Here is a 21,168-nt window from a genome sequence, read left to right on the forward strand (position 1 = left end):
CAGTGATTGCTAAGACCTGATGCCTTTCTATGAATACATACCAAAGTCCACAAACCACAGCTAAGTAAGAAACGGCCTCTTGATTTCTCAGGCAACCAATAGCTTTCATAAGATAATCACATGAGAAAATCAAGTCAGATGACAAATTTTCTGTTCCTATAACAGAAATGGCATTGACCAACAGTTTAGAGCTATGCTAGAATTCAGTAAATAGCAAAGGGCCTGATTTAAGGGTTTTCACAGATTTGTTTTTTTAATGTCAAAACCAAGCATGATTCAGATTTTTCAGAAATCAAGTCCTAAATGTGCCAACATTTACACAGTCAGGGTTCTCCCGTCCACATGCCCTCCTCACCTCCACTCCCTCATGAGAGCTCTGCCAAGGAGACCGCCCCATCACACAAACTGAAATGGTCCTGCCCAGGAAGGTCCTCGAGGGAGTGTCGGGGCCGTCCAGGGGGCAGGGTGGGCTACCCGCTGAGGGGAGGCTTGGGACAGTGCCAGGAGAAACGCATCTACAATTTAATAATCTGCTCCAGCTGCCTTTTAAAGGACAGGCTCTGCGGGATACGGTTCTTGACGAAAGAGTGTTTGCATTTTCCAGCAAGCAGCCCTTTATCCCTTCAGGAACCTGACTTTATTTTCATCAGCGAGACTATTTCTGTCTGCAAGCTGAGACCACTATCATCTCACTCCCTAGAAAGAATTTTGTCCTGGTCTCAGAGTGTGAACCCTCTCTGGCCACGTCTCTTGCATTTTTGCTGGCTTTGCTTCCATCTCTTGTTCAGGCTACCCTGTCTCCATCTTCCCCACCCAGATCCAAATCCTCCCACTCATCCCCAGGCTCCATGCTTTCAGGGGGACAGACTACATTGGGGGAGGTTTATAGAACATCTCCAAAACTGTGCAAGGCAGAGTCAGAAGCTAGCCACCTTCAGATCTCCGAGGAAAGGATTCTGAGCAGGTCTGAAAACATTTTCAAAGGAAGCATATCAGTTACAGAGCATCAGGGCCAGAAATGCGAGATGTGGGCTAAAGCCAAGCCAGAGATCATTTCAGATGTCCCTTCATGTCCTTTTACCAAGGGGCTGCAGCTGGAAAGCCCTCGGGTCCCTCTGAGTCTGAATCTGAGTCTGCCCTCATCATTAGGGACGAGCCTAAGGTGCAGAAGTCAGGCATCCAGCTCCAGGGACCACTCAGGATCTGAGTCAGGACCACACCAGGCCCTGACCTCTGGCCGCTTGAGGGCGGGGGTGGAAGGAGGCGCAGGCACAAGGCAGCAAACGCCATGGGAAAACTAGGCAGGTAAGGGAGCACGGGGGAAGGAACAGGAAGCTTCACAGAGGAAGAAGCGGCCAAACCGCATCTGGAAGAATGAGCAAGCTCTGCCAGGCAGAGGGACCACGGACTGAGGAGACAGCCTGTAAGTGGCCACTGGATGAAGGAGCAGGTGGGTGACAAAGAGAGGGGCGAGGTGAAGGAGAACTTCTTGCCACGCCGTGGGCTGAGGGCTTTGTCCTGGGATGCTGGCCCCAGCAGCAGCACCTGCTGTCTCCATGTCCTCTTTCCAACCGGGGCTGCGTGAATTAAACTTGTGTGAGCCAGCAGCACTCATCAGCATTCTGAGGTTTGGGAAACGAGCAGGACTTAGAGATCACCTGGCCTAGCAAGTTCCCAGAAACCAACTGCATCTGTGCCACCTGAAACGACAGTGGGGGTGAGGAGTGGGGTCCACCATCCTTGAAGGATGTGATGAATCCCTTAACCTGGACCTGCTCAGCGTGGAGCCCGGAAATTTGCACTAACACGAGCACATCTTTGGCCCTCATAAAAGACGCTCACCATATAGTGTGACAGTCAGCAACCTGGTGTATGCCTACTCTGGGTATTAAATCTCCCTAACAGTAGGACTGGATGAGACCAGAATGTGCGGGGCAACGGGGCAACAGGGAACTCACTACTTCGCAGCCAGGAAGCCTGCTCTGTGCCCGATGCCTCCAGCAGCAAGGGCGTGACTGCAGGGAAGCCCTGCTTCCCTCTCACTTCAGCCATGCTCCTGCATCTCCCCACCCACATCTCAGAAACCCGGCAACGGCTCTCAAAGAGCCATGCAGCTCAGGCAGCTAGGACTCCTCTGTCCTCCCCAGCGCCCTGCAGGCTCTCCAGTCTGAACATTCTCAGTTCTCCAATAGCCAGAACTCTACCCTCCCCAGATGCCCCCAAGGCTATACCCTGGTGGGCTTCCCCTGAGGTGAGGCCAGATCTGAGCCCGCACCCTGAATGGGATCTGACCAGGACGACAGGGACAGAGCCCGAATTGCCTGCCCTAGACTCCATGAAGATCCTCCCCTCTAGTTGGAGGAGCTGACGCTCCCAGTGACTCACATCACGACTTAAACAATATTAGCCTCTTGATGCAGCAACCATGAATCAAGAAGCCCAGCAAAAGGCAAAAGTTAAATTTAACTGATTTTAGCACCAGGATGAATTTTCACCCCTTTGTGGCGCAAATCTCTATTTTTGTAGCACCAGGAAACAGAAGCAACTGATTGCACATTCCAGACTGTCTCTGTCCAGCAAGCATTGTTCCCCTAAAGGGCAGTCAGAGCTCCTTTTCAATTACACAAATTACATGCATTTTCCCATTTGTGAAACTCTGTTTCAGAGCCCAGTTTTGAATAAGTTAAGGGATTGATCAAATCCCTTGAGCAATGGCAGACTCACTCACCCACCGTCTTTTCAAACTCAGCCTCAGGGGGCGGGGGAGGGGGCAGAGGACCCCCAGAATCCAATCCACAGCAAGTGGGGCTGTGTTCTCAAAGAGTAGGGGGCGCAGAAATCCTCCAGAGCTACTCTCCATTGGGACCCACATCTTTGTTCCTACCTTCTCCTTGCCTGGCTTCTCAGGCTGGGAGAAGTCTATTCTGAGCTCACCCTGTGATTCAGGTCCCTGGAACTCGCCAAATTGCTGGGCACTGCCCAGTTCTTAGCCCCTCGGTGTCCCTCACCCATGCACAGCTGGAGCCCTGGATCTGCCCCAGAGTCTGGTAGCAGATGCCTAGGGCAGGGGGGGATGGAGTACGAGAATCACCCTGTTGACAATGCAGAGGGATTCTGCTGAGCTGGAGGCTGAGGATCTGCATTTTTCTCCCAAGTCCTTGGCCTCTTCGTGGTCAAGTCCACATTGTGAGAAACACTGCCATGGAGGGTTTCAGAGTCCTCAGCTTATTCCCTGCACTTAGTTCAGTGTAGCACTCTGTGAGGACCTACTTGGTACCAGGCACGCCTTGTGATAGGCACTGGTAACTAGGAGATGAAGAAAATGAGAGTCCTCTGCCCCCAAGAAGCTTATAGTCTAGTAGGAAACACCTGGATACAGGATAGACTATTCTCTGCACAGTGTAATTCACTTATTAATGGAACACTGTATGTGATATGGAAGTGATGTAGAACCATATACGTTCCTCAATCTTTTTTTCATTATCATTCTCCTAAGAAACCTGTATTTTTCCTAATTCTACCACACTCATGAAATTGTATTACCACAGATATACTGTTTCTGCATTGTATATATGAGTGCTAAGTCGCTTCAGTCTTATCCGATTCTTTGAGACCCTACGGACCCACCAGTCTCCTCTGTCCATGGGATTTTTTAGGCGAGAATACTGGAGTGGGTTGTCATTTCCTCTAGAGGATCTTCCTGACCCAGGGATCGAATCAGCATTTCCTGTCTCCTGCATTGCAGGCAGATTCTTTACCCACTGAGCCATCAGGGAAGCAATAAATAACACAGCCCGCACCTCATAACCCATTTCTTGTCTTGTCAACCTCTCTAGGCCAGAGGCCCTCTTGTGCATACTAAGGCTGCAGAGCTACTAGCTGCCAAGCCAGGAGTGTGCAACACTGTGCTTGCTCCTGCAGCTCCTAGAGAATTCTGAGGGGCAGACAGTTCCAAGTGAGGCTATGAGAAGTCCAGGAAGCTCCTAGATTCCTCTCTGGATGGAGATTTTCCAGGGAACGTGGTCTCGCATATTGGGGCAAAACATCCATCTGCAGATCCTTCCATCCCTCGGAGCCTCCCTCCCTCTGATTACTCAATAGACACCTAATAAGGTCTGTGAAGTGAGAGGCACCAGAAAAAACAGGAGTAACCCAGGTCCGTTTTCTGTCCTCAAGGAATTCACAGCCCAACTAAATACGTCCCCATATCCGCAAAGTCCTAAGAGGAGGGGAGGGTTTGGGGTGGGGTGGGCGGTGTACATGCTCTGATAGAAATAAACAGGGGAAAGGAGGAAAAGAATTTCCAGAACGGCTACTTTGGACAGTGCAATAAGGAAAGGCTTCCTAGATGAGGCAGCATTTAATCTGGACCTCTGAGATTGGATTGGTCTTGGCATATAGGTCACGGGGAGAATGGGATATTTCAGGTGGTGGGAACAGGGTTTCAGGAAAGACAAGGAATGCTATGTAGTGGGGGTATTCAAGTGGGTATTCAACTCTGGGAGCAGCAGAAGGCGGGGCAGGGGTGTCGACAACAATAAAGCAAGAAACCCTTATTGCTGAGGACATGCCAAGGCACGGTTCTAATCCCTGTTTAACAGTTCAGCCCACACAGCAGCCCTGTGAGGTCCACCCTCTACTGCCCTGCTGTACACTGGAAGGCTGAGGTTTAGAGAGGCAGCACTGGGCGCAACCAGCAGGAGTCCGGTGTGCTCCTGGGAGCTGGGGAGGCTGCTCAAGGACAGAGAAGGTTTTTGATTCCACTAAGGTCTCAAGGCTGTCTGCGGCACCACAGACAGGTGCCTCTGGGAAGCCAGGGGCCCTCGGCACACTTGAACCGCGCTGCGTCCCATCATGTGGCTAGGTTTGCACCAAAGCACTCTGAGCTGCTTTCCCGGCCTCAACCATGGTTGCATTCGCCCACACTCAGCGTGGCCTGCTCCGGCCACAGTGAATGACTCACTGCTCCCCGAGCCCACGTTCCTTCCCACCTCCCGCTTTTGCCCGCCCAGTTTCCTCTGTCAGCAGCGCTCTCCCCCACGTCACCAGCTGTCCAACGCCCTCTCCTCCCTTGCAGCCAGCTCCACGTCACCTCCCCTGAGAAGCCCTCCTGAACCCAGGGCTGGCTGAGTGGGTGGCTCTCCCTTGGGACCCCACCCTTCCCTTGTCACAGCTCTGCCACTGCTGCTTCCCTCCCTCTGGGCCACCAGCTTGGGGCTCTACCCTCAGCACCCCATACACCCAGGGCTGGACTCAGAGAAGACTTCAATCACCATGAACAGAATGAAACCAGACTTCCCTGGGGATTGGCTCCTGCCCACCCCTTCATTGTCATTCTCACCACCCTGACCCCTCACCCACCACTCCCACACTCCAGCCCCAATGACCTCTTTGCTGTTCCCCCAACAAGCCAGGTTCGTTCCCCTCACAGGCTGTCTGCATTTGCTATTACATCCTGACTTCATCCAACCAAACCTTTCTCACCCTTCAGGTCCAAGCTCCTCCGAGGGGCCTTTCCTGTCAAGGGGACAGCCACTGTCTATCCCCTCAGCCTGTTTACCTCGATTCTAGCCGTTTCCTTACCCCAATCTTATTTCAAGGGTCAAACTGCCTGAGTTTAAATCTTGGCTGTATTACCTATGAGTTGTGGGTCCTTGGGCAAGTTATTTAGCCTCTGGGCTCGGTCTCCTTATCTATAAAATGGGATACCAATAGTACCGACAGCATACAGCAGTTATAGTTGGTAAATGAGTTAATGAAAATACAAGCTCAGAATGGTGTCTGATATGTTGCAAGTCCGACATACATACTATACAGGTATTGCTCTTAGTATTATTACTACTTGTTTATTTGCTTACTGCCTGCCTCCCTCCTAGAATGAAAGCTCTGAAAGGGTAGGAACCATGCCTGTCCTGTCCAACACTATATCCCCAGTGTCTACCCAAATTCCAGGCACATAGTAAGTTGTATTATATTTGTTGCATGGATGAATGGATGGCAGATGGATGGATGAAGCGAAGAAATAAAACATGTGCCTGGGCCACCACTCATCCTAGGTTCGCATTTTTTATATTTTTCTCTCACATTCCAAATAAGTGTTAGCACTGGTGATTTTCACCTGCAACAGACCATATACCCACTGGTGAAACATTTGACAGTGTATAACATTTGCCAGTGTAAAGAGTGAGTAACAGCCAGAAGTGCCAGGAAAGGCTTAACCAAGGAGAAAGGCAGTCTTAGCAGACCGAATAATTTCATTGGGGGAGGGAGGTCTGGATCACCTGGTTAAGGAAATAGCTAGAGCAGGATTCTGAGGCCTGAAGGTCTTGGGTGTACTTAAGGAAAGCTGGGTACATGGAGTGAGTGGCAGGGATAGAAGATGAGACTGGATAGGAGGACTAGCTGGATGTCGATGGCCCTGAAAGTCGTGCTAGGGAGTCACTGATATATCTCAAACACACAGTGATGGTGTCAGGGCTACCCTTTAGAGACCCACTGTGTTGGCCAGGACAGGACAGAGAATCAGGCCAGGAGCTGAGGACAGTGGGAGGCCATGCAATCATCCAGAAAAGAGCAGGGGAGGCCTGAACCTGGCAATTTAGGAAGCATCTTGGGCAAGGAACCATCCCTGAGAAAGACTAGTGGCCAAAGACAGCTCCCCAACCAAAGGTGGCCCAGACCTTACCTGTACCAGATTCCAGCCTTGGAGGGACTCTGCGATGATGGACGTAACAGACGGACAGACTCCTCCAAACACCATCAAGTGGTTCGGCCCGTATTTTATTGCATCGTAGAAGGCTTTCAACCCTTTTGCATTATCACACTGGGGAGCAACACAGAAAGAGAAGCCAAAATTAGAAACAGCTTTCCCCAGGGACAAGGGCCCTATGGTGCATTCACACAAACAGAGCTCCCTCATGGGAAACCTGGGTGTCAGTTCTCCCGTCGTGAGGCCTCGCTTTAAGCCAGTCTTGAGTCCATACTGTGAACACAGTGAGGTGTGGTCTCAGTACCCCTCTTCCTGCTTCTCCCTCTGAGCACCCTCCAAATCTAGGACCTCGGGCTCCTAGCTATCTTCCTTCAGACCACACTGAGGAAAGGGCCCCAAAACTCCTCAACCTGGGCCTCTCCCATCACGGTCATCTGTATTTTAAAAGAAGATAAATCCACACCCATTAGGATGGCTATTATCAAAAAAGCAGAAAACAATAAATATTGGCAAGGATGTGGAGAAATTGAAATCTTTGTGCATTGCTGGTAGGAATGTAAAATGGTGCAGCTCCTACAGAAAACAATACTGCAGTTCTCCAAATCAGAATTCAACAGAATTATAGGATCCAGCATTCTGCTTCTGGGTATATACCCAAAGAACTGAAAGCAGGGACTCAAAGAGATATTTGTATACCCATGTTCACAGCAGCATTATTCACAGTAGCCGAAAAGTGTAAACAACCCAAATATTCATCAAGAGATGAATGGATGAACAAACTGTGATTTACACAAACAATGGAGTATTCTTCCGCCTTAAAAAAGAAAGGGAATTCTGACACATGCTAAAATGTGGATGAAACTTGAAGGCATTATGCTAAGTGAAATAAGCCAGACACAACTGGGCAAATGTAAAATTCCTCTTAGATGAGGGAACTATAACAGTCAAATTCACAAAGATAGAAAGTTACCGGGGGCTGGGGGAGGGGGAAATGGGGAGGGTAGTGTTTAATGAGTTCCGTTTCAGTTTGGGATGATGGAAACATTTTAGAAATGGATGGGGGGTGGTAGTTGCACAACAGAGTGAATATACTTGATGTCACTGAACTGTACACCTAAAAATAAAGTGGCATTTTTAAAATGTTATATATATTTTATCACAATAAAAAAGGAGGAGGAGCATGAGGTGAATCTAAGTGGAAGAATTCATTCAGCAGACACTCGCCAAGCACCACTCTGTGTTCAGCCCAGGACTGGAGGCTGAACAAACAGAGAAACTTGGACACAGCCCCTGCCAAGGAGCTCACACGTGAGAGAGGAAAGCAGATTCTGGAGACCCACTATGGAAATGAACAAGGACAAATGTCCTCACATGTTGGGAGTCAGTCACAGCCCACCTCCCTCCTCTCCACCTCCTCCTCTCTCATCCACTCGAGTGGCCGTCTCTCCCTGGACAGAGGGATTGGCTACGAACTGGGTGTCTTGCTCCCCTGAGACCCAGTTAAGCCTGTTCATCACCTCACACTCTGAGGCTTCTTTGTAAAACATAAATTAGTCCTTTTTACTCTGCTGCTTTCTCTGCACTTAAAACCCAAACTCCTATCAGAATATAATTCTCAAAAGGTTAAAAACATAATTCTCATGAAAATCAATAGTGGGTACACAGCAACCTTTTATTTAACTCATTAATAAAGGGAATCTGCTGGACAACAAAGTGGATTCAAAAGAAAATTTGAGATAGGGATTTTTTATAGGGAATGGAAAAACAAGAAATAAGATTGCTAAATTAGATACAAAACTGGTTAATGCCCCATGGGGCAATAAAGCTATCACCTTTAGGGACAGAAAAAGAAATTATTGAAAACCAGCACATCTTACCAGTTTTAGAGAATTGTAAGATGCCTGGGCCTTAAATTTCACCCTCCTCCCCATCAGATAACCGTAAAGCAGGGCTGTTAGAAAATGCTCTAACTGGGTTATATAATAACCATTTTGTATTACTGACTATAGTTTGGTATGATATTCTTCACCCTCCTTAACATAATGGATGCAAGAAGCCACAAGATCTAGCCCTGCCTCCCACTCTGACCTGATTTCCCTCCACTCTCTCCCTCGCTCACCAAGTACAGCCTCACCAGCCTCCTTCTTGATCCTGGAAAGGAAAAGCAATTTCCTTCCTGCCTCTGGCCTTGGCACTTGCGTTTTACTATGACGAGAATAATATTTGCTTGGTTCTCAGCATGGCTCACTCCTCATCAAGTCTCAGCTTAGCCGTCACCTCAAGGAAGTCTCCACTGTTGCCTTACCGGAAATGGTCCCCACCCCCAGTCACTCTCTAACACGCCATCTTATTTAATGCTATGATGCAGTTCCTAAAATTATCTGAAGTCATCTTTTCTACTTTTGTTTGTCTGTATATTCACTGTCCTTTAATTAAAAAGAAGCCACTTGAGGACAAGGCTTTTGGTCATTGTTTCCGGTCCTATCTCCCCAGGATTTACCCAGGGGCCTCCCTAAGGACTCAGGAAGGGTCTGCTGGATGCCTGAGGGGCCCAATGACTTTCTCCCTAGTGTTGTCTTCTCGTCCATTCTGTGTCTTCCTTATTCCCTTTGCTGCCCCTCCCTTCCCCTCAAAGTGGGACCGTAAAGTGCGGCCAACATGGGGTAGTATCTGTTGCTCTCTTCTTGTCTGTTTGAGAGACTCTGGACTGAGATCCACGGTGGGCGTCAACAGGGATAGAAACATGATAGGTTCTATGGCCAATGTGTGCTTCCTGGCCTCAGAGATCTCACTGTCCAGTGAGATAAGGGTACAGGCAGCCCCATTAGGGGGTAGACAGGGCTCAATGCTGGGGCAGAGGCACCATGGGGGAGTGCCAGGGTGGGCTCCGGGGGCTGGGTGCTTAAGATCTAGGATGAGGACAAAGTGGCCTGGGCTAAGGCCAAAGAGCACTCTGAACGTCAGCCTAGGGTGTGGATAGTAATGATTGAAATTTTCAATTTAATTTAAAATTTTTTAGCTACCTGGCTTCCTAGGCGGCACTAGTGGTAAAGAACCTGCCTGCCAATGCAGAAGACTTAAGACATGTGGGTTAGATCCCTGGGCGGGAAGATCCCCTGGAAAAGAGCATGGCAACCCACTCCAGTATTGTTGCCTGGAGAGTCCCATGGACAGAGGAGCCTGACAGGTTACAGTCCATAGTGTCGCAAAGAGTTGGCCATGACTGAAGTGGCTTAGCAGGCATAAAAATTAGCCAAGCTAATTTTTCTTTTTGTCAAGAAAAAGAGAAGGAGAGAAAGATGGGAAGGAAGGAAGAAGGAAGGAGGGAGATCAGGAGGAAGAAAGATGAAATTCTTGTTGTTTCTTGGGGCCCTCTAATAATTGTTCCTGTTCCTTGATTGAAAGCAACGCTTCCCTTCGTGGGCAGAGCACAGGCAGATATAACAGAGCAGTTCATGTTTTAATTGTTTCTAACATGATTTACTGAATCATTTTCCATTTTAATACATTCCTATAATGACTTTAGTTTGCTTTCTAATCTGTACTAATGACAATGATGATACAGTACCATAAGATTTATAATCAAAGTTGCATTAAAATAATATTAGCAACAATGAACTTATTAATACCTGTTTGTTCAGCAAACATTTCCCCAGTACCAAGTCCCTGCAAGAGTCTTCATTAATAATGATGTCCTGGCTTCTCACAAACAGATACCTTTTGAATACGTCAACTCAAAAATCTGAGCATATTTGGCCACGGGTATTTGAGCTGCAAAAGTTTATCTGACTTAGTTTTCACCAAGCTGTGTGGAGGGCAGAGTTCTGGCTCCCATGACATCCATGGTCTTACTCTCAGGAATCTGTTATGTTTTGTGGCAAATGGGACTTTGAAGATGTGATTAAGGTTACTGATCAGCTGACCCTAAAGTGTTACCCAGGTGGCCCAACGTATCCACACAAGCCCTGAAAAGCAGAGATGTTTTCTGGCTGACAGCAGAGGGGTAATCAGAGATTCAAAGCATGAGATGTACTTGACGTGCTATTGTTGGCTTGAAGCTGAATTCTGCCAATAATCTGAATAGTCGGGCCTCCAGAACCCAGCCCAGCTAACACCTTGATTTTGGCCTTGGGAAGCTCTGAGCAGAGGTTTCAGCAGAGTCATGCAGGCCTGGACTTATGGACCATGGACTGTGAGACAATGTGTGGTTGTGGTGTTTAAATTTGTGGACATTTGTTGCAGCATCAATAGAAAACTAATGTAGTGAGGTAAAATGAGAAAAATAAGAATAATATAGCAAGATTTTCCTTAACGTTAAATATACTCCATTTAGACAACTATCCTTGAAGATCCTTTGTGGTTTGTATCGTGTTGAAACGTGCTTCTGTTATAAAATTGCAGATAGTAGCAGGATTTTGTTTTTATTTCCTAACGTGGCAAAATAACATATTTTCTAACCTATGTACATTGCTGTTCCATGCTCCTCTGGGACCAGTCTCTTTGGCCTTTGCTGGAGTGTAAGATCCAAATGCGGGGGCATTGCCAACCCAACACCCTCATTTTCAGATACAGACAATGAGGACTAGAGCGGTGAAGAAACTTGTCCACTGTCCTTTCAGGATTACGGGAGATAGTTCGGGACCCCCAGTTCAGAGCTTTCTCAATAGACTAGAGAACTCAGCTCAGTGGGTGAAGGGCAGGGAAGTCAGCAGCATTCTAGAACGGACTATTCCCCTCAGGGCAGTGCTAGAAGCCCAAGCCTCTTCCTGATCAGCATACTTGACCTGAGGCGGGAGAAATACTCTACTGGGCACCAAGTAAGAAAGAAAAGGAGAGGAATATGGGAAGGAAGGAAGAAGGCCACTTCTCCAGCTCCGAGAGAGCACATCCACAGTGAGTAACAACATAAAAATCACATGCATCTACCTGTCCCGTTTGAGAGGCTAATGCCACTTTGCTGACATGGTCAGTGTCCCCAATAGATGGGCTCTCCAGTTGACCAAAGCTGAGTCTCTGTGGCTGGACCAGCGTGGAGGTTTTCACATTCAGCCCATCAGGGTCCTGTGACCCAGCAGAGATGTTTGGGGGCCAGTGAGAGAGGCTCTGGGCACCTCACTTTCACTTCAACCAGCAGTTTTCCATTATCTGTTCTATATACAGCATCAAGGGGCCATATAATACTTAAATTTGAAAAGAGGATTTCATGGAGAGCCACAAAAAGAGGTTTGAAAATCCCAAAGGAGATGACCCCAGAGGTCCTTGCCTGTGTATGATTTTTGTCTCTGGCTCAGGGAAGTGCGGGCGGGCGCCCCACAGGAGAGCCTGGATGAGCCTGTACTTGAGCACACACTACAAGCCTCTCGCTGAAAGTTCATCCATGGCACATCAGTTTGCCCGATGATCAATTCGCCAAACCACTGGGGGATTTCTCTAAACTTGAGTCTCTCAGGGGATTCCTTGCAGACACTTCACATGGCTATTTCACAAGGATTGTCCTTGAGGCGCAAGTGAAAGTCAATTTCAACTGTATTTCACATTTCAGTTCTTCCTAAATGCTGTACTTGGAGATGTTCCCCTAATGCCTGTTTATTACTGTCCTCTTCTTGCGGGGTCCAGACCTCCCCCTCCATGAGCCAGGAAAAATGCTGAAGCTTTTCTATTCCCCACTTAAGGTGTCTGTCAGATGGCTTTTAGTGAGCTGGTCACTGGGCAAAACCATCATTCTGAGAAATTATTTATGACATGTTGTCTTTGAGCAATCTGGCTTTTGAAGAATTGTTCTCAGAGCCCCTGTAAGGGGGTCCTTGTGTCCTCTAAGAAAGCTACAGACCTCATCATGTTCTCTTACCTTCCCCTCCTCCCCCACTAGGAATCCCTCCCCTTGCCCCTCCCCTGCCCTCTCCCTCCCCATCACTCCCCTCTGCAGGGTATTCTGACAGTCAGCACAGGCACACCTGACCGGTAGATAGGGAGCTAAATCCACCAGACTTCACGTTCTCTTGTAATAGTTTAAGGCTAAATTACCAGCTACAGCCTCTGATCTGAGTCTTGCCGCTTGGACACGGGCTCTGGGATATGGGAGGTCTTCACTCTCGCCCTGCTCCCTTCCTGCCTTCTCTTCGTCAGGATTTCCACCCCCTTGCCTGCCATTGACTTCACATCTCCAGGAGCTCACGGTCACTACCTCCAAACTCCCTTCCATTTCACTTCCAAAGGGTTCTCCTCCCCTGCCAAGATGGACTTGTCACAGAGAAATCATAATGGACACATACAAGCTCTTAAAATTCAGCACCTATAAGTGGGAACATATCCAAAAGCCATGAAAATCATTTTTTTTTAATGAAAAAGTAGAACTCTAGAATAAAATCCATTTTCATTTAAATCTCATTTTTAAAGAATTAAAATACCTTTTTGACTGAAAAATTTCAAAGAAAATGTTGCTGAGAGTTAAAATGTAGAAACGCCAAGAAAATGTCAGAGTTAATAACGACCAATTTGAAACTGGGAATTACTCTGCACAGAATTTCAGAGTTAATGTAAAAGCTAACGTGTCCAGCTCATGCCCCCGATACAAAGTCGTCCTCCGTGCATCCTGCTCCTGGAGTGGTCAGCATCTGCTTACATTCCTCCAGTATCAGGGGTCTCACTACCTCACCAGGAAGCTACTTTGCCTTAGGGCAACTCCTCTTCTTAGAAGTTCTTATCCTAGTCTTGAAATTACCCTGCTTTTGCATCCCCCATTCCAGCTTCTCATTCTAGAGCAAAGGTCAGCAAACTTTTCCTCTAAGTGGCCAGGCAATTTTTAGGCTTTGTGGGCTACACGGTCTCTGTTGCAACTTCTCAACCCTTTGGAGCAGGAAAGCAGCCACAGACAATATGTAAATGAATGAACACAGGTGCAATCCCATAAATTTTTATTTACAAAACAGGAAGCAGGTGGATTTGGACCACTGACTGCAGTTTGCCTACCCCTGCTCTGGAATCTCACAGAACATGTGCAGTCCTCCACCCCCACAAGAGCCCTTCAGATACCTAACCTCAGCCAGCTTGCCTCCAGGAGATGCTTTCAGGCCAAATGACTCTAAGCTCTTCTCTCATCCAAGTAATAATCAGGCCCAACCCTGCTTGGCTTCGGAGATCAGACGAGATCAGGTATGTTCAGGGGGATATGGCTGTAGACCCTTAGCTCTTCTAAATATCTCTGAATGACATGATTTCACATCCTTCTCGTCTATGGACATCCTCAGGAATGCCTTCAGAGGACAGATATTTCTAGGGAAGCACCCCAAATACCTCCATCTGCCCTGCACAGGAAAGCAACACGAGCTAATGTATATTGTGTACTCACTCTGTGTCAAGCATGGTAATAAGAACTTCATATAAATTATCCTATTCATTCCTCACAGTATTATGTAAAGTAGGTACTATATTATTTCCATCTCAAATAGAAGGAAATGGAGTTTCAGAGGAGTTTAAAAATTTGCCCCAGGTCAAAAATGGTAAGAATTACATCTCTAGGCAGTGTCATTTCAGAGCACTGTTTTATTTTAAATAACAATTTATTATGAAATATTTCACTCGTAGGAAAGAATATATATGCACATATAACTTATACAAAGCATGAAAAATAGAGATGTGAACATACAGTATGCCCAACACCCAGCTTATGCTGAAGCCCCTGGTGCCTACCCTGCCCATATTCCTCTTCACAAGGAAGAATCCCCAGTCTGAATTTTGTGTTTATCCTTCCTTGCTTTTCTTTATTATCATATGTATGTTTCCCAAACACTGTATTATTTAATTTCACTTTGTTTTAAGTCTATATGTAAATGGAATCATGCCTGAAACATGCTTTTATAGCATCACACCACGTTTGTGAGATTCCTATTGTTGAATAAAGCTGAAGTTCATTCATTTTGACAGCTGTGTAGTATTCCATTATGTGAACATGCCATGGTTTATTTGTTAATTTCCTTGTTGACGGATACTTGGGTTGTTTCCAGTGTTTTATTTAGTTGCTGTTGTAAACAAGACAGCTAAACATTTCTGTATGTGTCTCCTGCCACACATATGTAGAGCTTCTCTAGGGTATAAACCCAGAAATGGAATCACTTGTTCCCAGTATTTCCCACATTTCGTCAATGTGATTTTATCCATTTATACCTCCACCAGCAGTATTTGAGATATCTCATTACTCACATCCTCACTGACTTTAGTTTTTGCCAGTCCTATGGGTATTTGGTATGTCATTTCAATGTGTATGTTCCTGATTATTGAAGAGGATAAGTCACTTTTTCATATGTTTGTGTTTCTATTTCCTCTTTTGGATCGGTGACTTTGCCCACTTTTCTGTTGGATTGTTTGTCTTTTCCTGATTGATTTGATTAGAGGATACCTAGCCACAGTTGCTAAAACAAATGAAATGGTGACCTCCCACATTCTGAGCACAGATTTCTATTAACGCAGCCTCAGACCACAGGCCCTATTTCACACAGCGTTTGCTATCAGTGAAAATCACTAAATCAGCATGCATAATCTTGGTAAGAAAACACCTATGAACCATTCTTAGAAAGAAAAAAAAAAAAGGAGGAAGGAAGGAACTACTTGATGTTAAAAATCCAGCCACCCACAAAAAGATCAAAGTACAGATCTCAGGAAAGGAAGGCTTGTGATAAAAAGGAGTGACTATGAGAGATGGACCCATTTAACATGAAACAGTGTAAAGATAATAATGTAACATAAAATTCAGAATGTGGAGGAGGGAAAAGAAGTGGTGAGATTGCTAATTTCCTCTCCTTCCATATAAGGCCTTTAATGGGGGCCATCTAAGGCAGAAAACTCCAGTTTAAAAGCCAGGACTCTAACCTCACTGCTCCTCATAATCTTTTATTACCCTCATATATTTTAAAAACAAATAATTTCTCTAGTGAAGAAAAATTGTTTAATGTTGAGCAATTCCTTCTGCTTTACACTTCCTTATTTTATTCTGTTACATTCAGATGAATAAAATTTAACAGTAACTTCACATAACATGTAATAATGATCTTTTTATAAAAGTGTTTCTGTCCATCTTTCTGCTCATAACATCTGCATGGAGAGATGTCTGGACTAGAAGTCATCTCAAGTTAAAGATTTTGAGTGAGTTTTTAAAAATTCTCCTCTTTGTACTTACTTGTTTTACTTGAATTTTTAAAGCACATATTATTTTTATACACAGAAACTCATTTTTAAACTGGTAGGCTTTTCACACTCCAAGATGCTTTCTCAATCATTTGAGTTCATCTCTTTCTGTTCTTCTGTGATTGACTTTCTGAGCCAAAGCACAGGAATTAACATTTATTATTGTTAAACCATGTTTAAAAATTAGTCCAGCGTCATGGCCGACCGGAATCCAAAACACTGTATTATTTTTTCATTAAAATTAATTCATTCAAATATTTCCTGAGCATCCACTAAGTGCTAAGAGAAACAAGTAAGTCCCTGTGACATTTAATTCCTTGAATAGAGTAGTTACTCAAGAAACATTTACTGACATATTAAATCTCAAAATAAGAATGGTAATAATAGCACAGCAATCTCTATAAAGCGTTTTTGTTCCAGACACTATTATAATTTTTTAATATTTATTAACTCAATCCTCCCCAACAACACTATGAAGCATGTCTTGTTATTTTCCATATTTTAATAGATGAAGAAACTGAGGGTCAGAGAGGTAAGTAATTTGTCCAAAGCTTTACACAGTGAGTAAGCAGAGCTGGGATTCTGTCCTCCCTGGACGCACAGCAACAGTCCACTCCCCAGTCTCCCTTGCAACTAGGTGTGACCACTGAGTTTTGGGCAATGGGATGCGAGCAAAGGGGATGCGTGCTATGCCCAGGATTGGCATAGAAAGCCTTCCCACAGGTGCTCTGTGCTCTCTTTCTATCCAGTGTGAGTGGGGAAGACACCAAGGACCTAGACCTCCCAACCCCAAATCCTTATGCCCACCATGGAGGAGCACCACAGCTGCCACAGAAACCATCAGAGGGCGGGCAGGCTCCCAGGTGACAGGCTCTGGGAGCAGTGCCTGCAGCACACGACTCACTCTTCGCAGGTAATCCCAACCCACAGCAGCCAAACAGATGCTCACCATCATTTCCGGTCAGCACAAGACTCAGCTATGGGCAATCTTGAGCCCCTTTGGTCTGGCTGAGACTTCCTCAGAGCTGCACCATTGCCTGAATCTCTTTCTAACCATCTCTCCTTCCTTCCCCTTCTCCTTTCAGAGGTGGCAGACCTGCCCACACTCTGAAGGCTTGCTTGGCCTTTTCCTGCTCTCCCCCTCTTTCTTTCATGAGCGTTTCTCCCAAAGCACCTCTAACTCTGGGCGTCTGCTTCCCAGAGGACCCAACCAATACATCCTCTGACCTGCACTTGACTATGATATGAGCAAGAAATCACCTTACGACATTAACTGCTGGAATTCAGGGGTGTTTTTTACGGCAGTTAGACTGCATTGACCAGTAACATTCTTAACCACCTGCTAGAAGAAGGATGAAATGCAAGGAAATCAACACACCTGGGAAATTATTACAGCAAGGTGAAAAGAATTTGGAGACAAAAAAAATATATATATATATATTTATAATATATATATTAGGGGAAAAGGTAGAAAGAAATTATGCTGTGCAGTTAAAATTTGTGCCCTATCATTCAGGACACTGACATCAACCCAAAATTCAAGGGACATGACCAGGTAGAACTCAGATTTGCTGCACTGGGAGGTCTTCATCCCCTCTGTCCCTCCTGTGCCCACAAAGGACCTGGCTCCAGATAGGTGTTTAGTATGTACTGGCTGGACAAAATTACTGTTGCATGGCAGATACAAGCCCTGCTGGTGGATACAGCCTGAAATAAAAGTAACCATAGCCGTAGCTCTGTCCCAAAGAGCTTATTAACTCCAGCCATCTTGAGTTTTTCACACTCCTTCCCCAGGGTGATGGACAGACCATCTGCTTCTATAAGTCTCCAGAGAGCCAGACTGTCCATCTTGGATACTGAGAAAAACTGGCATTTCTGTATTCTCCCTGAAGCTGTCACTCAGAATTCCTGGCTGGCTGCAGACTGTTATTTGAGGATGATGGAGTCGCAGCACACATCTCTCCTCTGCACTGGGAAAGCCAATTACCTAATTTACAAAATATTTTTCAAAGACTGGTAGAGATCAGTTCTGTTTTCTAATTAGCTGTCAATAAGTACCCCCCCCCCCCGGCAAATGCAGGTGTGACATTTTAAAAAGTCAGGGTCAAGAACACAAAGCGTATGCGGGCTGCTTGTCAGGAGGGTTGGGAGTGCTCCCGCTGCAGGTATCACAAATATCACACGTTGCCAGCCCTTGCCCTGGGGATGGGGACCTGGTCACCTGCTGAGGAGGGACCACACTCCAGCTATGTGCTGCCAAGCCTTCTCCACCCCTTTCTACCCCACATACACCTCTGCAGCGCACTCTTCTGAGGGGTGAACTGCTCCAGTATTTGCTGAGGGCCTGGGCTACATACAGGGTAAGACATGGTCCCTGTCCTCAGGGGACTCATCATCTAGAGGAGGTATAGGAATAACTTCACAGAATGTAGTAAGAGGTGCAGCGGAGGTTTAGAACACTCATTCGTTCCATTCACACTCATGGGATGATGATTTAGAGCCAGACCCTGTGATAGGTGATGGGGACACAAGAAAGGTTACATACGGTCTTGGCCAGGATGGCGCTCTCACTTCACTGAGGAGAGAAGACCGAAACAAAAGGCCACCACACAAGGCAGGATAAAAGTGGGAACTATGGTAGAGACAAAAGTCATGCAAAAAGAAGGGAATGGTCGAATCACACTGAGATATTCCACCGAGACTTCTTGGAGGAGGTGGCATTTGAGCTGAGCCTTGGAGGATAAGGAAGAGAGTGAGGTGGTGGGCTGGGCCTAGATGCCAGCATGAGTGAAGTCTCAGAGTGGGGCATGCATACAGAAGAAGTGAGTACTCACTTCTGGGGCGGGAGCACAGGGTGGAGAGGGAGGTGGCAGGAGACATGTGGGTCAGATGCACGAGTGGGGTCCGTCCCGCTGGTCCCTGGGGAGCCGTGAACACCAGGCAGGGTGCACTCTCTCTTCTCCAGGCAGCGGGAGTCACTGCTGAACTTTAAACAGGGGAATGCCAGGATGGAGGCTGTGCTGGACTCAGATGACTCTGGCAGCTGGGGTAGAGGAGAAAGCACTGACGGGGAAGAAGGTAACCACCTGGCAGGTGGGAGCAATGGTCCAGGTGTGAGGCTTGATGAGCAACCTGGCCCCACACTCTGGAAAGGACATGAGTCCACAGTGGGGTTCACCTCCCAGAGGCCCATTAACTAATGGGCTTGGAGGCTTGGGTTTGACCAGTACATGATGTCAATGGGACTCGGTCAAACAGGTCACCTCAGTCGCCTCCTTAATGGGAGGCTCCGTAATGGGGAAGACCAATGAGGAAAGACACCAAAGAGAGAATAAAGCCAGCTATGTCAGGCACAGGATGTGGGCTTCATGAGGGCCCCAGGCCCCTGTGATCACCTCTTCACCTGGGCATCACTTATAAAACAAGAAGGTTGAGCGAGCGGGTTTATCAGTCAGGAAGAGGCTAGGCTCTGCTGTAGCAACAAATACCCCCAAATCTCAATAGAGAATCCCAGGAAAAATTTGGTTTCTCTCTTAGCAAGGGGGAGCTTGACACACCCTAGTCACTCAGGGGCCCAAGTTTATGGAACAACTGCCATCTTCAATGCTGCTTGTTGCCAAGACCGAAGGAAAAAGAAAACTTTGGAGAGAGACAACCAGCAATTAAATGGAACTCACTGGCCAGACTTGGCCCCATCCAAGTACAAGGAACACGAGGCACAACTTGGCCAGCAGAGGAGGGGAACTAGCTGTTAGGGAACTACAAGCGGCTGCCACAGTCAATCTCGCAGATTCCTCCCTGCCCTAACTGTCTGTGTTTTGGTTTATACATCAGATCTTCATTCAATGTATACATATCAAGCTAACGTTTCTTTAGCATTGACCTACGTATTGGACACTATGCTAGATTCTGCATATCCATTGTCTCCTTTTCTTTTTATAATGTATCTCATTTAATATTTGCAATGCCTCTATGAGATGGATACCATTTCAGACATACCTTGCTTTATTAAGCTTTGATTTATTGTGCTTTGCAGATGTTGTGTGTTTTTTCTTTTAAACAAATTGAAAGTTTGTGGCAACTCTGTGTTGAGAGATCTATCAGTGCCATTTTTCCAACAGCATTTGCTCACATCATGTTTCTGCGCCACATTCTGATAATTCTCATGACATTGCAAACCCTATACCAGCAAAAAGATTTGACCCACTGAAAGCTCAGATGAGGGTTAGCATTTTTTAGCAATAAAGTATATTTAAATTAAGATATGTGATTTTTTTTAGACACAAGGCTACTGAACACTTACTAGACTCTGGTATAGTGTAAACATTACTTTTATACACATTGGGAAACAAAAAAAAATTGTGTGATTTGCTTTATTGTGACATTTGCTTTATTATGGTATCCTCAAACCAAATATACAATATCTCCAAGGTTTGCCTGTATTGTCCCCAGTTAACAGAGGTGAAAACAGAGGTTCTGGGAGCTTAACTGACAAGCTCAAGGCCACACTACTAGTAAATCATGAAGCCAAAACTCAAATCCAGAGAATCACACTCCAAACCCTAACTCTCATCTCTTACAATCTGAGCTGTCCAGAGATGGGGTAAAATGTCTCATAAAGCACTGGGCTGCCTGTCACTGTGGTCATGCTGACAGAGGCCTGCAGAAGGATGTTGAAGAAAAGGTAATTTCACTGAGTAAAGGAATAGATCCAGTCCTGGATTTTCAAGAGGAGAGGCGAGGAAACAGGAGAAGTGGGGGTAAGTCTTGGGAACAACAAGTGGCATTCCGAGTTGGAGCACTCTGTAGATAAGAAAAAAAGGAGAGGTGGAATTGGAAAGGGAGGTTGGGGAGGCCATGGTGGGCCTTGAGTCGGACTCTGGGGAGTTTTTCTTTTGGTTTGGTTGTTTAATGATTTTAACCATTTTTCAACTGACAACTCAGCGGCATTAAGTGCACTCACTATGTTGTATAACCATAACCACTATGTATCTCCAGAACTTCTTCATCCTCCCAAACAGAAAAAAATTTAAGCTCCAGGGAGTTCTTAAAAGGGCTTAAAACTTGATAATGACATCTTCAGAGCTGCGATGGTGACGACACCCTCAAGTGGAGAGGACAACCCTGGCTGCCATTTGAAGGACATTACTGGAGGGAAGAGAGGCTGGACAAGGGAGTGGGTGATAAAACCAGCACAGGGCCCGGTGGAAATGGCAGGAACCAAAGACAAGGCAGCCAGAGGTGCAGAGGCAGGTGGTCAGATTTGGAATTACAGGAAG

At 46.2% G+C, this 21,168-nt stretch overlaps 1 protein-coding gene across 2 annotated transcripts in view; it reads right to left on the reverse strand.

The window, feature by feature from the left end:
* The window catches only part of GABBR2 (gamma-aminobutyric acid type B receptor subunit 2), a 369,523-nt gene that overhangs the window by 245,401 nt on the left and 102,954 nt on the right, over positions 1-21,168 (reverse strand). For both annotated transcript variants that reach the window (XM_027549741.1, XM_027549742.1), the window contains exon 2: positions 6,686-6,823. In XM_027549741.1, the coding sequence (XP_027405542.1) occupies positions 6,686-6,823 (138 nt within the window). The remainder of the gene's footprint in view (positions 1-6,685; positions 6,824-21,168) is intronic.

The sequence above is a fragment of the Bos indicus x Bos taurus genome, chromosome 8 (assembly GCF_003369695.1).
Source record: "Bos indicus x Bos taurus breed Angus x Brahman F1 hybrid chromosome 8, Bos_hybrid_MaternalHap_v2.0, whole genome shotgun sequence".
Lineage (NCBI taxonomy): Eukaryota > Metazoa > Chordata > Mammalia > Artiodactyla > Bovidae > Bos > Bos indicus x Bos taurus.